The 13679-nt window shown below is 37.4% G+C and overlaps 1 protein-coding gene across 2 annotated transcripts in view; it reads right to left on the bottom strand.

Annotated features, from left to right (window-relative positions):
• Positions 1-7954: 7954 nt before the first annotated feature.
• Positions 7955-13679, bottom strand: part of PPP4R2 (protein phosphatase 4 regulatory subunit 2) — a 52376-nt gene continuing 46651 nt past the window's right edge. For both annotated transcript variants that reach the window (XM_025885060.2, XM_073901541.1), the window contains 5 exons: positions 13059-13096; positions 12129-12203; positions 11740-11883; positions 10739-11028; positions 7955-10483 (listed from right to left, as the gene is read on the bottom strand). In XM_025885060.2, the coding sequence (XP_025740845.1) occupies positions 10164-10483; positions 10739-11028; positions 11740-11883; positions 12129-12203; positions 13059-13096 (867 nt within the window). In that variant the 3' untranslated portion in view covers positions 7955-10163. The remainder of the gene's footprint in view (positions 10484-10738; positions 11029-11739; positions 11884-12128; positions 12204-13058; positions 13097-13679) is intronic.

The following is a 13679-nucleotide window of genomic DNA, read 5'->3' as shown; positions in this document are numbered from 1 at the left end:
TATATATATATATATATGCCACATCTTCTTTATCCATTCATCTATTGATGGACATTTGGGCTGCCCCACAGTTTGGCTATTACAATGCTGCCAGAAACATGGGGGTGTATTTATCCCTTTGGATTAGTGTTTTCGTATTTTGGGAGTAAATATACAGTAGTGCAATTCCGGGACCGTAGGGGAGTTTTACTTTTCATTTTTTGAGGAACCTCCATACTGTTTTGCACAGCAGCTGCACCAGTTTGCATTCCTATCAACAGTGTAGGAGGGTTCATTTATCCCCACACCCTCACCAACATTTGTTGCTTCTTGTGTTTTTTATTTAGCCATTCTGACAGATGTCAAGTGATCTCTCATTGTAGTTTTGATTTGTATTTCCCTAATGATGAGTGATGTTGAGCATCTTTTCAGTTGTCTGTTGGCCATCTGGATGTCTTCTTTGGAGAAATGTCTGTTCGTATCTTCTGCCCATTTTAACTGGATTATTTGGTTTTGGGGTATTGAGTTAATCAGTTCATTATATATTTTGGATATTAACCCTTTATCGGATGTCATTTGCAAATATCTTCTCCCATTCTGTAGGTTGCCTTTTAGCTTTGTTGATTATTTCCTTTGCTGTGCAGAAGATTTTAGTTTTGATGTAGTCCCAATAGTTCATTTTTGCTTTTATTTACCTTGCCTCAGGAGACATATCTAGAAAAATGTTGCTACGGCTCATGTCAGAGAAATTACTGACTGTGCTCTTTTCAAGGATTTTTATGGTTTCAGGTCTCACATTTAGGTCTTTAATCCATTTTGAGTTTATTTTTGCATATGGTAAAAGAAAGTGGTCCAGTTTCATTCTTTTGCATAGGGCTGTCCAGTTTTCCCAATACCATTTGTTGAAGAGACTTTTTCCCATTGGATATTCATTCTCCTTTGTTGAAGACTTTTGACCATATACTTGTGAGTTTATTTCTGGGTTTTCTGTTCTATTCCACTGATCTATGTGTCTGTTTTTATGCCGGTACCATACTGTTTTAATTACTACCTCTTTGTAATATAACTTGAAATCTGAGATTGTGATGCCTCCAGTTTTTTCTTTTTCAAGGTTGCTTTGGCTATTCGAAGTCTTTTGTGGTTCCATACAAATTTTAGAATTGTTTGTTCTAGTTCTGTGAAAAATGCTGTTGGTATTTTAATAGGGATTGCATTAAATGTGTAGATTGCTTTGGGTAGTATAGACATTTTAACAATATTTGTTCTTCCAAACCATGAGCATGGAATGTCTTTCCATTTCTTTGCATCATCTTTAATTTCTTTCATCAGTGTTTTATCGTTTTCAGAATACAGGTCTTTCACCTCTTTGGTTAACTTAATTCCTAGATATTTCATTGTTTGTAGTGCAGTTGTAAATGGGATTTTCTTAATTTCACTCTTTGTTGTTGATTAGTGTATAGGAATGCAACAGACTTCTTCTGTACAATGATTTTATATCCTGTGACTTTACTGAATTCATTTACCAGCTCTACACCATGTTCTTTTTTTAAGATTTTATTTATTTGACAGAGAGAGACACAACGAGAGAGGGAACACAAGCAGGGGGAGTGGGAGAGGGAGAAGCAGCCCCCCCCCCACGGAGCAGGGAGCCTGTCATGGGGCTCTATCCCAGGACCCTGGGATCATGACCCTTGCCAAAGGCAGATGCTTAACGGAATGAGCCATCCAGGCACTCCTAACACCATGGTTTTTTTTTTAAGATTTTATTTGTCAGAGAGAGCGAGCGAGCACAAGCAGGGGGAGTGGCAGGCAGAGGTAGAAGTAGACTCTCCGCTGAACAAGGAGCCCAATGCAGGACTCAATATCAGGACCCTGGGAATTCGTGACCTGAGCCAAAGGCGGACGCCTAACCTACTGGGAGCCACCCAAGGGTCTCCCTACACCATGTTCTTAATTGGAAAGATTCAACATCATAAAGATGCCCATCATTCCACAGTTAATTTTAAAATGTGTTAGATCAAATTAAAGTACCAACAGATCATTTTTCTGGAATCACACAAGCTAATTCTAAAGTTCATATGATATGGCTAATAATATTAGTCTTACTAATATTTCTACTTACCTTGTTTCTCTGTCTTAATTGCTGTGCCCCCAGGCCCAGGCTCATAGGCGGTGCCTTAATAAACACGTATGGATGAGTCAAGGAGGAGGTCACTGCCTGGGTTGACTGATGGCTGCTTCTGAGATGGTTGATTCCTGCATGCTCTTTTTTTTTTTTTTAAGATTTTATTTATTTGACAGAGAGAGACACAGCGAGAGAGGGAACACAAGCAGGGGGAGTGGGAGAGGGAGAAGCAGGCTTCCCGCAGAGCGGGGAGCCCGACGCGGGGCTCGACGCGGGGCTCGATCCCAGGACGCTGGGATCATGATCTGAGCCGAAGGCAGACGCTTAACGACTGAGCCACCCAGGCGCCCCCAGCATGCTCTTACCTTCTTAGAGCTCTGGATGCATCTCTCAAGAGCCGTGGGCCAGTGGTGGTTGTGGCAGTGGCCATTGAGAAAGTATATGCAAAGTGACCATCGCCCTTCCTACCGTTGTCACTCCGATCGAGCTGTATGCATTGCTGGTACAACGATATGGGTTGAAATTAATTGCCGCTGGAAACGTCCTTAAAAGACTTTACACTGTGATTCTGCATTGAGACAAAAAGTTACCATGTCCCTTCAAAAAAAAAAAAAGTTATATCAGGAAAGTCACAATAGAACAGCAGGTAATTAGTAAATTAGAACAATCAGTAAAGCAAGTACTTGTCATTGTGGGAATGACTAATTCCATACTTGCTTGCCAAGCAACAACCAAGAGCCTAAGAAATGAAAACACCCACAAAGAGGTGAAGCTACTTTGTTTCATTGCAGGCTGCCCAGCAGAAGCCAAGCAGGGCAAACAATGGAGAAATTACAATGTTCATCCAAAAAGATGAAAATGGCAAGCCGGGAGAGACCGCTGTGACTGCCCTGGATGAATATCAGGAAGCGTGTGTCGGATTTCAACGGGTGGCTTTCTTTCCCTCTTTCACATAAAGTTACAGTGTCTCTTACTATTTTAGAAAGTGGCAAATACAGCATGTGGTTTGCCTAACGGAAAATTCCCCATCCTCTCCTCCACTACATCCTAGGGGCAAGGGCATCTATTTCCCACATTATTTACTAATTTTTTTTAAGGAATAAAGTTCAATGGCTTGTTTATTTCTTCCCAGGCTGGAGGGAAGGGAGGAGAGGCTGATTTCATATGTCCCCATGTCAAAGTGCTCGAACCGAGTGAACAGTGGCCACAAATCCAAACTGCATGAGGTCTCTCAAAGGGAAGCTGGTTAAAACAAGTATGGTTCATCTATACACTGAAATGCTATGCAGCTGTTAAAATGACTGGGGTGACTGTAGGTACTGATGCAGACATTATTACAAAAATAAACAGGGCAGGAGAGGTAAGATGCCTCTCACTGAAATGTGCACATTCTCTATGGAAAGAAAGTCAGGGGAGACCACTAGCAAGTCAGGCTCTCTTCCAATGGTCAAGCCTTGAGGTTGGCACCTCATCCTCATCTTAAGAGATATGCTAGTGATCACACAGCCAGCAAATGGCAGAGCTGGGATTTAAATCCTGGCAATCTGGTTCCAGGACCTTTGCTCTCAAGCACTATGCCCTGCTAGTGAGGGCATTTCCCTCAGGGTTTCGGGGGAGGCTATGGAAGCAAGAGTAGTAGGACAAAAACAATCCAGTGTATACTATTATACTGAATTTTTGCCAGGTGTGCATTACTAATTTTTAAGATAAATTTTAAAAAGATTATGTACTAAGCACGTCTTGTTGGAAAACCATGGGTAATAGAAAAAATAAGGTGAAGCTAGACAGTGAAGTAAATGGGGTGTGAAAACAAGTGCTCGGGTTTGTGACTGGCTGAGCCCTTTGATGTACCTGAACTTGGGCAGTCTGAGTGGCTCTGAGAACCTTCGGATACCTGGAATGGCTTCCTCTCTGCTGGCCTCACTCTCATTTGACAGGCCTTCCAAGATAAGACAGGATCTGAGCATAAGGAGGGTAAAAAACATCAAGCTTTGGGGTCAAGAGCCCAGGATTCTCATTCTGACCCTCCCCTTTCAAAGGGTCCCAGGGCAAGTTGTCTTCCTTGACCTCAAATGTCTGTAAAATGGGGATATTACACATCTCATAGGGCTGATGGGAAGGTTAAAAGAGGGAATGTGTGCTAAGGATAAGGAGGGGCATAAAGTGTGTGCTCAATTAGTGCTTGCTATTAGTATCCTGTTATTGCCAGGATTGAAACCTCAACTTTGATTCTGTTAACAACTGTTTTCCCCAGAAACAATACTTTCCTCTCCATGTTTCTCCTTAAAAGAAATGTCAGATCTTAGGGACACCTGGGTAGCTCCGTTGGTTAAACATCTGACTCTCGATTTTGGCTTGAGTCATCATCTCAGGGCCCTGGGATCAAGACCCCTGTCGGCGGTCTGCACTCAGCAGGGAGTCTGCTTAATTCTCTCTCTCCCTCTGCCTCTTCCCCAACTCATGCTCTCTCTCAAATAAACAAAATTAAAAAAAAAATTAAGATCCTGAACTAGATCTAGCTTTAGTCCCATAATGACACTGAATGCCCAAAGAGTCCTGCCAGGTAGATACTATTATTTCCCCACTTCAAAAATGAGGACACTAAGGCTCAAAGAAATACTGTAACTTGCCCAAGGTGCCCCAGCTGGGGAAGGCAAACCAGACTTAATCCATATCATTGCACCTCCTATGCCCTTCTATTCTGCCCATTACACCCTGCTACATCTCTCAAGGCCAAATCTGAGCAGCCTTCCCAGACAGCAACAATTGCACTAAACTGCTCTTTCCAGTGCATCTTCCAAGTCACAGACCACCCTTAGTTCAAAACTTAGACTGCTTATCGTTCTCCAAAGGTGACTGAATTCCTCAAAGGTAGGAAATGGACTGAGTCTACTCTTTGAGCCCCCCAAATACACAACTCATCAAGTTGCCCAACTTAATTTTAAGTACCCAGTCAAGCTGCAAAGTGGGAGACTGTGCATTCCTAAATGCCCATGACAATTGTTAGTCGTCATCAACTAAGCTTACCCTTCCATGCTGCATTACAAGAAATGCAAAGAAAAATATCCGAAATGAAGATAGCCCAATACCGACCACATATTTAACCCTCAAATTCTCAGCAAATATATGCATTAACACTCGCAAGCCTACTCAACCACAAGCATTTCTTGACGCAAGAATTAGTAAACAAATATCAAGTCCAATCATACATTAAAGCAGACTTGACTGGTTTGACTGTATGTCCAACTCAGAGAAACACCTGTCCACCATCAGGTGAAGATGTGCTGTGCCTTTCTATATGCCTGGGGAGGCTGGTCTTACAGACCTCTCTCTTCTGTTACTGGGACACTTATTTCTTGGTGATTCAGTCTAACTGCCCATGGATTTCCTGTCAAGGGCATCCAACTGTGTGTACTGCTCTGAACTCCATAAACCTAGCAGCAAAGAAAGGCTTCAGGGATGAACTTAGAACCCTTCAAGGGTGGGCAGAAATTGCAGGATTAGTAAATTTAGGAATCCCAAAATGGATTGTGTTGACAGTATCCACAAAGTCCACCTGATTTCAGCTGTTAACCACTTGCCAAGCACAAGGCTAGCTTGTGCAAGTATAAAAATTAGTGTAACAGCAGAGTGTGGAGACTGGGAAACGGGATTGCTGGCATTTCTGTGTCATTATTTTTAGTTAAAAAACCCATTGCCTTTGGGAAGAAAGCCTGGAAGCATAAACCTAAACTACAAACTCTACTGCTGAATTTTGGAGAAGAAAAAAAGTCTGTTGCTCTAAAACTGTTAGAATTCAACAGTAAATAGTATTCTAGAAAAGCGAGTGGCCAAGGATGGTGCATCGTCATGCTATTTAGTGCAACAGTCTTCTCATTACCCCAAACTCTGTACTACCAATTCCGTTTACAAAATAAAGTTGCTTGCGGATTAAGTTAGAGATCAAAGAAGAAGAATCTGAAATTCAAAAATATTTAAATTCAGGCACATGCTAATTGGTACTATCTTCTGAATCCAAAGCCCCAAGTGTTAACTATTTACTATCATCTACTATGCAATACATTAAAGAAACAAGAACCCAGAATTTTCAGAAAACGGAATCCATTCTCTCCATTTAGGGCAATTCTACACTTCTAATCATGTAGTTATCTGAAGGAGACCTTTCTAAAATGATTCCAACACAAATGTTGTGGATCCATGCGTGCCAATTAGTGCCAAATTATGCCAAAAGAGAACTGTTTTATAAGGTAAATCAGGACTTTGTCAGATACCAGGTTTGAGTTGTCCATTCAAGTCAGCTGCACCCTCCATGTTGGAAATACCATTATCACTTAAGAAACAGAGCTGCAATAAAATCCTGCATTAAGCTTTTTCCCTTACAGACCAGGAAATGCTTACGGATCCTAAACCATCTGAAGTGACTGGGGAGGAAGAGCTGGGAGAGAGGTGTGAACTACTATGGCAAATAAAGTAATTCCACACATAAAGATATTCTTCTAATTTATATTTTATTGCATTATGAAAATAATACATTTGGCAAAGTAAGCTAGGCTCCAAATTGAAATAAAAGGAAATTCTGAAGAAAGTGTACTGATTATTTTTTAAATGTGAAATATTAGATGTATGCTAACCAATACATACTAGCATTCTTATTAGGCCAAAAATCCAATAAACCTAATTATAATAATTCCACATAAAATTACAAGGTGTTTTTGCATTCATCCATTTTATGATTAGCACAAATCTTGAGAACTGAGCTTCATTTGATCAAAACCAATGTAATTAAGAAACTCCTGTTCAAAAGACAATTTAACACTATCCAAAATTTTTATTTCCTTTGGTTCTACAAGTTGCATTTTCATCCTTATCACGTTACATTTCTCATAATCAAACATTGTAGCAGCTATAGATTCTGCCCAGTACCTTTATAAGTAAACTAGTATATTACATTTACATTATTTGAAAAATTACTGATTTTACAAATGCAAAAATGCATAAATACATGCCTATCTACACCGGCAAAACAAAGTACTCTGAACCTCCATGCTTTAACAGGCTACACCTTCTGGTGCAGGATTTCTGGGATGCCTTTCTAAGCCAAAGGGTTATAGCTCTCTGATGGGGAATTCACTGCTCTGTCCACACTGCTGAAAGGTGTAGTTACAATAAACCCTAACTGGTAATCAACAATTAAAATATGACATTTTCCACTACTCATTTCTGTTCTGCTACATTTTCAGAACTGAAAAGATGGTATTTTTTAAAATGTACTAGGATAATGTTTTCACTTTTTTAAAAGGGGAAAGTGCTAAAAACATATCACATATATATTCTGTATCCTCATCAGCATTTCAAGTTCTTTTTACATGTTGGGTTCAGAGTCTAGATTCTAACAGGTAAACAATCTGCTCAAGGCCAAAAAAAAAAAAAGAAAGAAAAAGAAAAAAGAAAATAACATTTTTAATCACTGAGGTCTTGCTTCTTCATTTAGGTCTCTTAATATGACTTTGCTGATGTGTGTTAAGAAAATGTGCCTAAAATTAGCCTTTAAAAAATTCACATCTGAATCAGTTACTATTAGAACTGATGTATTCATTAAGCAAAGTCTGTGTAAGTGCACCTATGCATACTTGCGGAAATCTACTTCCAAATGGGCATCAGTATCTTAAACCAGCTGAACAAGGTTTCCCACTTTAACTACAAAAGTATTTCACCTATCCTAAAGGAGATATTCCATTAGCATTCTACAATTATCTGTATAAACAGCAACAAGTTTGATCTACGATCAACATATGAATATCTAATAAATATTAAAACTATTAAACTATAGATTAAAATGCAGATCTCTCATAGAGTTAAGTGATGGCATTTTGGTACATTCACCATTATTGTACTTTATTTAATAAAGAAATACATTTGCCCTTGCAAAAATAGCAATTGCAAGTTTACAAATAAAACCACAGACCTCAAAGTCATGACGCTAATTTTCAACTTATAACCAACAAAAGTAAATTGATTTGTTTACAAATGGTCCATGGCACAATTAAAACAAAAAATATCAAAAGGTCACAGGATCTTAAAGAATACGTTTATTGACAATAATTTCATAAATATTCTAAAGAAAATTTCAAAATTTCTGAACTTAAAATGTTTAAAATCTGTTCTCATTGGCAAAATATTCCTCAACAAAATAATAGGTCAACAGGCCGATACAAATGAATGTCACATTTAAAATTGGCTTCAACATTTTTGCAAAAAAAATTTTTAAAAATTTACAATGTGTGATTTTTCTCCCCTCCTGGGTACAGTAAATATTGTTTTTATGTCAACTACTAGACACATTCTTAAATATATCGTCAAGCTGCTGTGAACCTGACAGTCCAGTCAGTCAGTAGTATATTTACCCTATAAACATAAACGGAGCCAAATCATTTTGGTAATTTTAGTCATAGCAATTTAAGTAGTCAAAATGCAAAAGTTGTGGTCGCCACCCACATCACCCCAAAGATTATGATACAGTGTCAGAAATTGTTTGCATCAGTTTTATAAGTTCATCTGTGTACTTTAGTATCTGAAACTAAAAAAGGGATTCTTTTGTATTTTGATAAAAATGTACTCGAATATTTCATAACATTAATATTTATTGCTTTATATGAATACTGTATTGAAAGCCCAAGCATTCAGTTTACACACAGAAATTATACAATTATATACCGCTTCACAAAGGCAGTGAACACATCACATTCTACAAAATCTACTTTACAGAAATTTAAAAATTCTAAATATCAAAAGGTACAGCTGAAGAAACAGGTATAAATTTGGCAGCCAGTAATTTTGACAGGGAAGTTGCAGCTTGCATGACTTTTAAATATGTGAATTTGAAAATATTGAGTTTAGAGTAATCATTGTGCTTTGTGTTAATCTGAAAAATATAACACTGGCTGTCGAAGAAGCATGTTCAAAAATATTTAATTCACCTCAAAATGTCATACAAATTATGGTGGTTTCTATGCACCCCTAAAGCTTCAGTCATTTAGCTCCAGTACATTACTATAGTAATATATTAATTTTTCCAGTACAGTGGGGTTTCATACCTTTGACATTTGCATACTCTAGAATAATTTAGAAAGAAATGTGTAATATTCACAATGTTGAGAAAAGCAAGCAAAAGGTCAAGGAACCTGCTGGGTTCTTCTGAGATGGTCTCATGTCAGCATTCATTCTACAAAATAGTAAGCTAATGTTTGAACACAGTTTCCAAGATAAAGCATATTTTTCTCATAAATAATGAAGTCTTTTTCTCAGGCACCTCAGAAGTATACAAAAGAATTTTAGTTTGAACAGATCTCCTGGAATGTGTTAAACCTGGTATATCAACAGACTTATTTCCAGGGTTTCATTCACAAGGGCCAGATTTTATTTGAATTACTCAGAAGAGAAACTGAAACTGTCTTCTGAAAGAGGTGAACTCAATCATTACCAATAGAAAAAGTATCCACTGTATTCATCTCTTATAGAAACAGAAAAATATAACATTTCCCCCTTAGAATTATATATATATATGTATATATGACTTAAAGTTCCACTGTACAGTCAAACAATAAAATCTGGAAACCAGCATGAAACCCTATAATTCACATGTTAAAATGTTGAAACTATGACCAAAATATGAAAACTGCTAGAGTTGTCAGAAAGAGACAAGACAAAAGATTTCTTGCACATGTATAAACTAAATGTGATAATCTCCAAAAGATTTTCAAAATTATAATTATTACCTTCCAGTTTAAAAACTTTAATTCTTAAAAAAAAAAAAAAAAATCTATACACAAACCACTGATTTGACCAGACCGAAAAAAAAAGTCAGCGGTAAGCAGGACCCAGAGGAGCTGATATTCACAGTTCTTACATGTACAACTCTTTCAGGATTTATCCCATAAAGTACTTTATTTTACAACCTGCTTCTCTTGTAAAACTAAAGGTCCACTTTATTACATAAAAGTTTTATACAGTGTAAAACCAGAACTGTATGTAAAATACTGCATCTACATTTTCTAAATAATTAGTCTTGTTCCATTGGTTCATCTGTGACTTCTGTGGTTTCGTCGTCATTTTCCATGCATGACTCTGAGAGAATCTCTCCAGTTTTACTGGAGTTGGATCCTACTAATTCTTCTGTCTCGTGGCAATCAGAACCACTACTTACAGGGCCTGTATTTTCACTACCTTCAGAATGTAAATCTTTCTCAGCTTGAGTCAGATCAGATTCCTCCATCTGATTATTTTCCTCAGAAGTCTCTTCATTCACAGTTAAGGCATCATCAGATTCTTTTTCTTGATTTTTTCTTTCTGGGATCATTTCTCTTGATGTCATAAAAGACTCTAAAAATAAGCAAATGTTGTTGTAGTTAAATTTTATTTTCAAAATACCTCCACAGTTAAGTTTCATGAATTCTGATATTCTACAGTTCAAATCATATCCCCTGAAACTCAGCAGCAACTACATACAGGTAGGAGAAAAGCCCAACATCAGCATTATAAGGAGTTCCATTATGTTAAATTCTTTCACACGCAAAATGAAGTACAAGAATTTGAGGATCTCCTTACTCCACCCTTTTACAGATGGTCTCTAAATACCTTCTTCTTCCTCTTCATCCTCGTCCTCATCCTCTTCTGTACAGTGCTGCCTGGTACAACTACTTTCTTTGTCTTTATCCTGAGGTGACGACGATGCTTCTGTCTCTTCTACCACAACCGAAGCAATCTCACTGGAAGATGTTTGACTGGCTGTCTCTCTGACTTCACTTTCTTTGTCAAACCTGAGTCTTTTTACCTCATGCCCCTCGGCTTCCACAGCCTCTTCATCTGGATGTTTATTTTTTACAGGGCTCACTGAGGAACCTTCTGATTCAGATGTTGCAGAGTCACTGTAAAGGTTTTTTGAAAGTGTCATTAATAAGACTGCTTTCATCTTCCACATTCTCATTTTTAAGGTCTAATCATTTTTAAAACTGTATTTCTGTGTCAAAGTTAAACTGTAACATCTGGGTAAAGAAAAACACAAGAGAATAATTTCAAGGGAACCTAAACTGTGTCAAGAATATTTCCCACTAGAATGAGTCAAGTTATATGGCATTTCTGTTCAATTCTCCAGTAAGTTAAATGTCTTCCCATAAGGGAACTACAAGTCTTCCAGATGGACATACTCATGAAGACCTCTCACTCGTTTAGTCTGCTTTCCCTTAACGTGATGCAGAAAATCTGAGATGGGATGTAAATAAAAGGTTTCCTTTAATGATCTCCAATGAGAAATAACAACTCACAAAATTTTCAACTCATTTATAAATCTTTTCAGGTTACTTTCAAAAACAAGAAATAGAAAACACCATAACCGCTTTATTTCCTTAAGATCCTATTATAAATCGGATCTCCCCAAATTAGCAGTTTTAAGCCTTCTCTCTGACCATCTTCATCATGTGCTAATGCTGAAAATGTCCAGAAGCCATAGACCACATTAAAACCTTGCTGTGTTCCTCAAAACAAGAGTATATAGTAAATAATGAGTGCTGAAAACAATGGATAAATGTCAACTTATTTTGAAAACATTTTTTGTTTTTAAATATACATCACATACAAACCTGTGATTTTTGTCCTCATTTTGCTGTAAGTTTGACTCTTTGCTGTCTGTGCTCTCAGGCAAGCCATTTGTTGTCATCGGGACTGACAAAGAAACCTTTGGTCGATTAAGTGGCCTGGGTGTTCCAGGCCCATTTATATTAGACCTAGGATAAGATAAATGAACATCGTTTTCCCATTTTGGTAAGAAGTCACCCTCCCAAGGTTTGCTTATGTGAAGACATCACACAAGTATTTACTCTAACTTTGACTTTCAGATTTAAGGGTTACCAAATTAATTGTTTAGTATATATCTTCCATAAAATGCCCAACTTTAAGAAAGTATATTGAACCTGCTTCTCAAAATTAGGAAAATACAATTTCTCTGCGATATTAAAATCAATAATCTCACCGTTCAGTATAACTTGGTGAATTTCCAGGAAACATAACACCATTCATTCGATTTAAACTATTGGAATTGTTTTTCCTATGAGAAAAGAAAAAACACTATCATAGATCGTTTAGTTCTTTAATTTTGGTATGAGCAATAGGCCTAAAAGATCTTTTGTACGATCTCACAGTCACAGAACCAAACAGACTTTTGAGAGAAACAGCATTAAATTATGGGATTATCTTAGTATCTCATTTAACACAGGTATATTCTTGTGAGAGTTCTAAAAAACAAACCGTTTTTGTCTACGAAATCACATTTTATAAATCCAGTGTTTCTCAACAGGAGACAACGTTCTCAATTCCCCTTCACGGAGCCCACAGTCCCAGGGGACTTTTGGCAATGTCTGAAGACATTTTTCAGGGAAAGAGAGACTGGCATCCAGTAGGTAGAAGCCAAGGACAGTGCTAAACCTGCTTTAATTCCCAGGACAACCATTCATAACAAAACATCAATAGTGCCAAAGACTGTTTCTTAAACCAACACCTTAGTTTGCTATATAAATCTTGACAACTGGAAATACTTTTCCATCATGAGGAAGAAAGTCACCAAGAATCTATTCCAAACCTGGAGTTATGCCCCAGAGACGCCATGGTAAGGTATCTAGGATGGGATCTCAGGGCCCTGAGTACCATGACAGTACATAAATCCACAAATCTTAAGATTACAGTAAATCATCAATCACTTTAATCCAAACCTCTTTACTAGAAAAACTTACAGATAATATCACTGGTAATATTCTACTTGAGGGACAGGGTGGTAGGTTCACAAGTATTTATAAATGTTATCCTGCCTCATTCCATACAAAATAAATGTAACCTAATTTAAAGACTAATGTATCAGAAATGATATAATCAGTATATACAGAAATACAAAAATCTTTATACTTACTCTGAAGAAGGATAAACACAGCTAACAACCATCACATTCTGCAATAACAAAAATTGATGCTTTAATATGAGGAAAAGCACTACAACATAAGGTTTAATCATTTGTTTTAAGCTCTCAGAATCACCCTGACAGATTTAAGTTCCTAACTTCTCCCATTTTACTAATAAAGAAAATAAATGGTTAAAAGTAAAAACTTTAATCATGGGGCGCCTGGGTGGCTCAGTCGTTTAGCATCTGCCTTCGGCTCAAATCATGATCCCGGGATCCTGGGATCGAGCCCCACTTCTCCCTCTCCCACTCCCCTTGCTTGTGGTTCACTCTCTTGCTGTGTCTCTGTCAAATAAATAAATAAAATCTTAAAAAAAAAAAACTTTTAATCAAACAACAGAAACTAAAACAGTACCAGACTAAATCTAATAACCTACTAAACCATTTGCTCCTTCTGCCAGTATTATTTTAATTCTACTCTAGCTACTATGGAGCCCTGACATTATATATCAAATGTAATACAGTGGAATAGTTTTAGATCGAAATCATGCCAAGATACTTAGATACTGAAGTATTTAGGCCACATATAATGAATTTCCTTAAAAAGCAGTACCCAATCGAAAGTTTGATGTG

The sequence above is a fragment of the Callorhinus ursinus genome, unplaced genomic scaffold (genome assembly GCF_003265705.2).
Source record: "Callorhinus ursinus isolate GAN/ISIS: 27379988/994484 unplaced genomic scaffold, GSC_fseal_2.0 scaffold15, whole genome shotgun sequence".
Lineage (NCBI taxonomy): Eukaryota > Metazoa > Chordata > Mammalia > Carnivora > Otariidae > Callorhinus > Callorhinus ursinus.
Note: the sequence above shows the minus strand (reverse complement) of the source record. Positions and strands in the feature narration are given on the sequence as shown.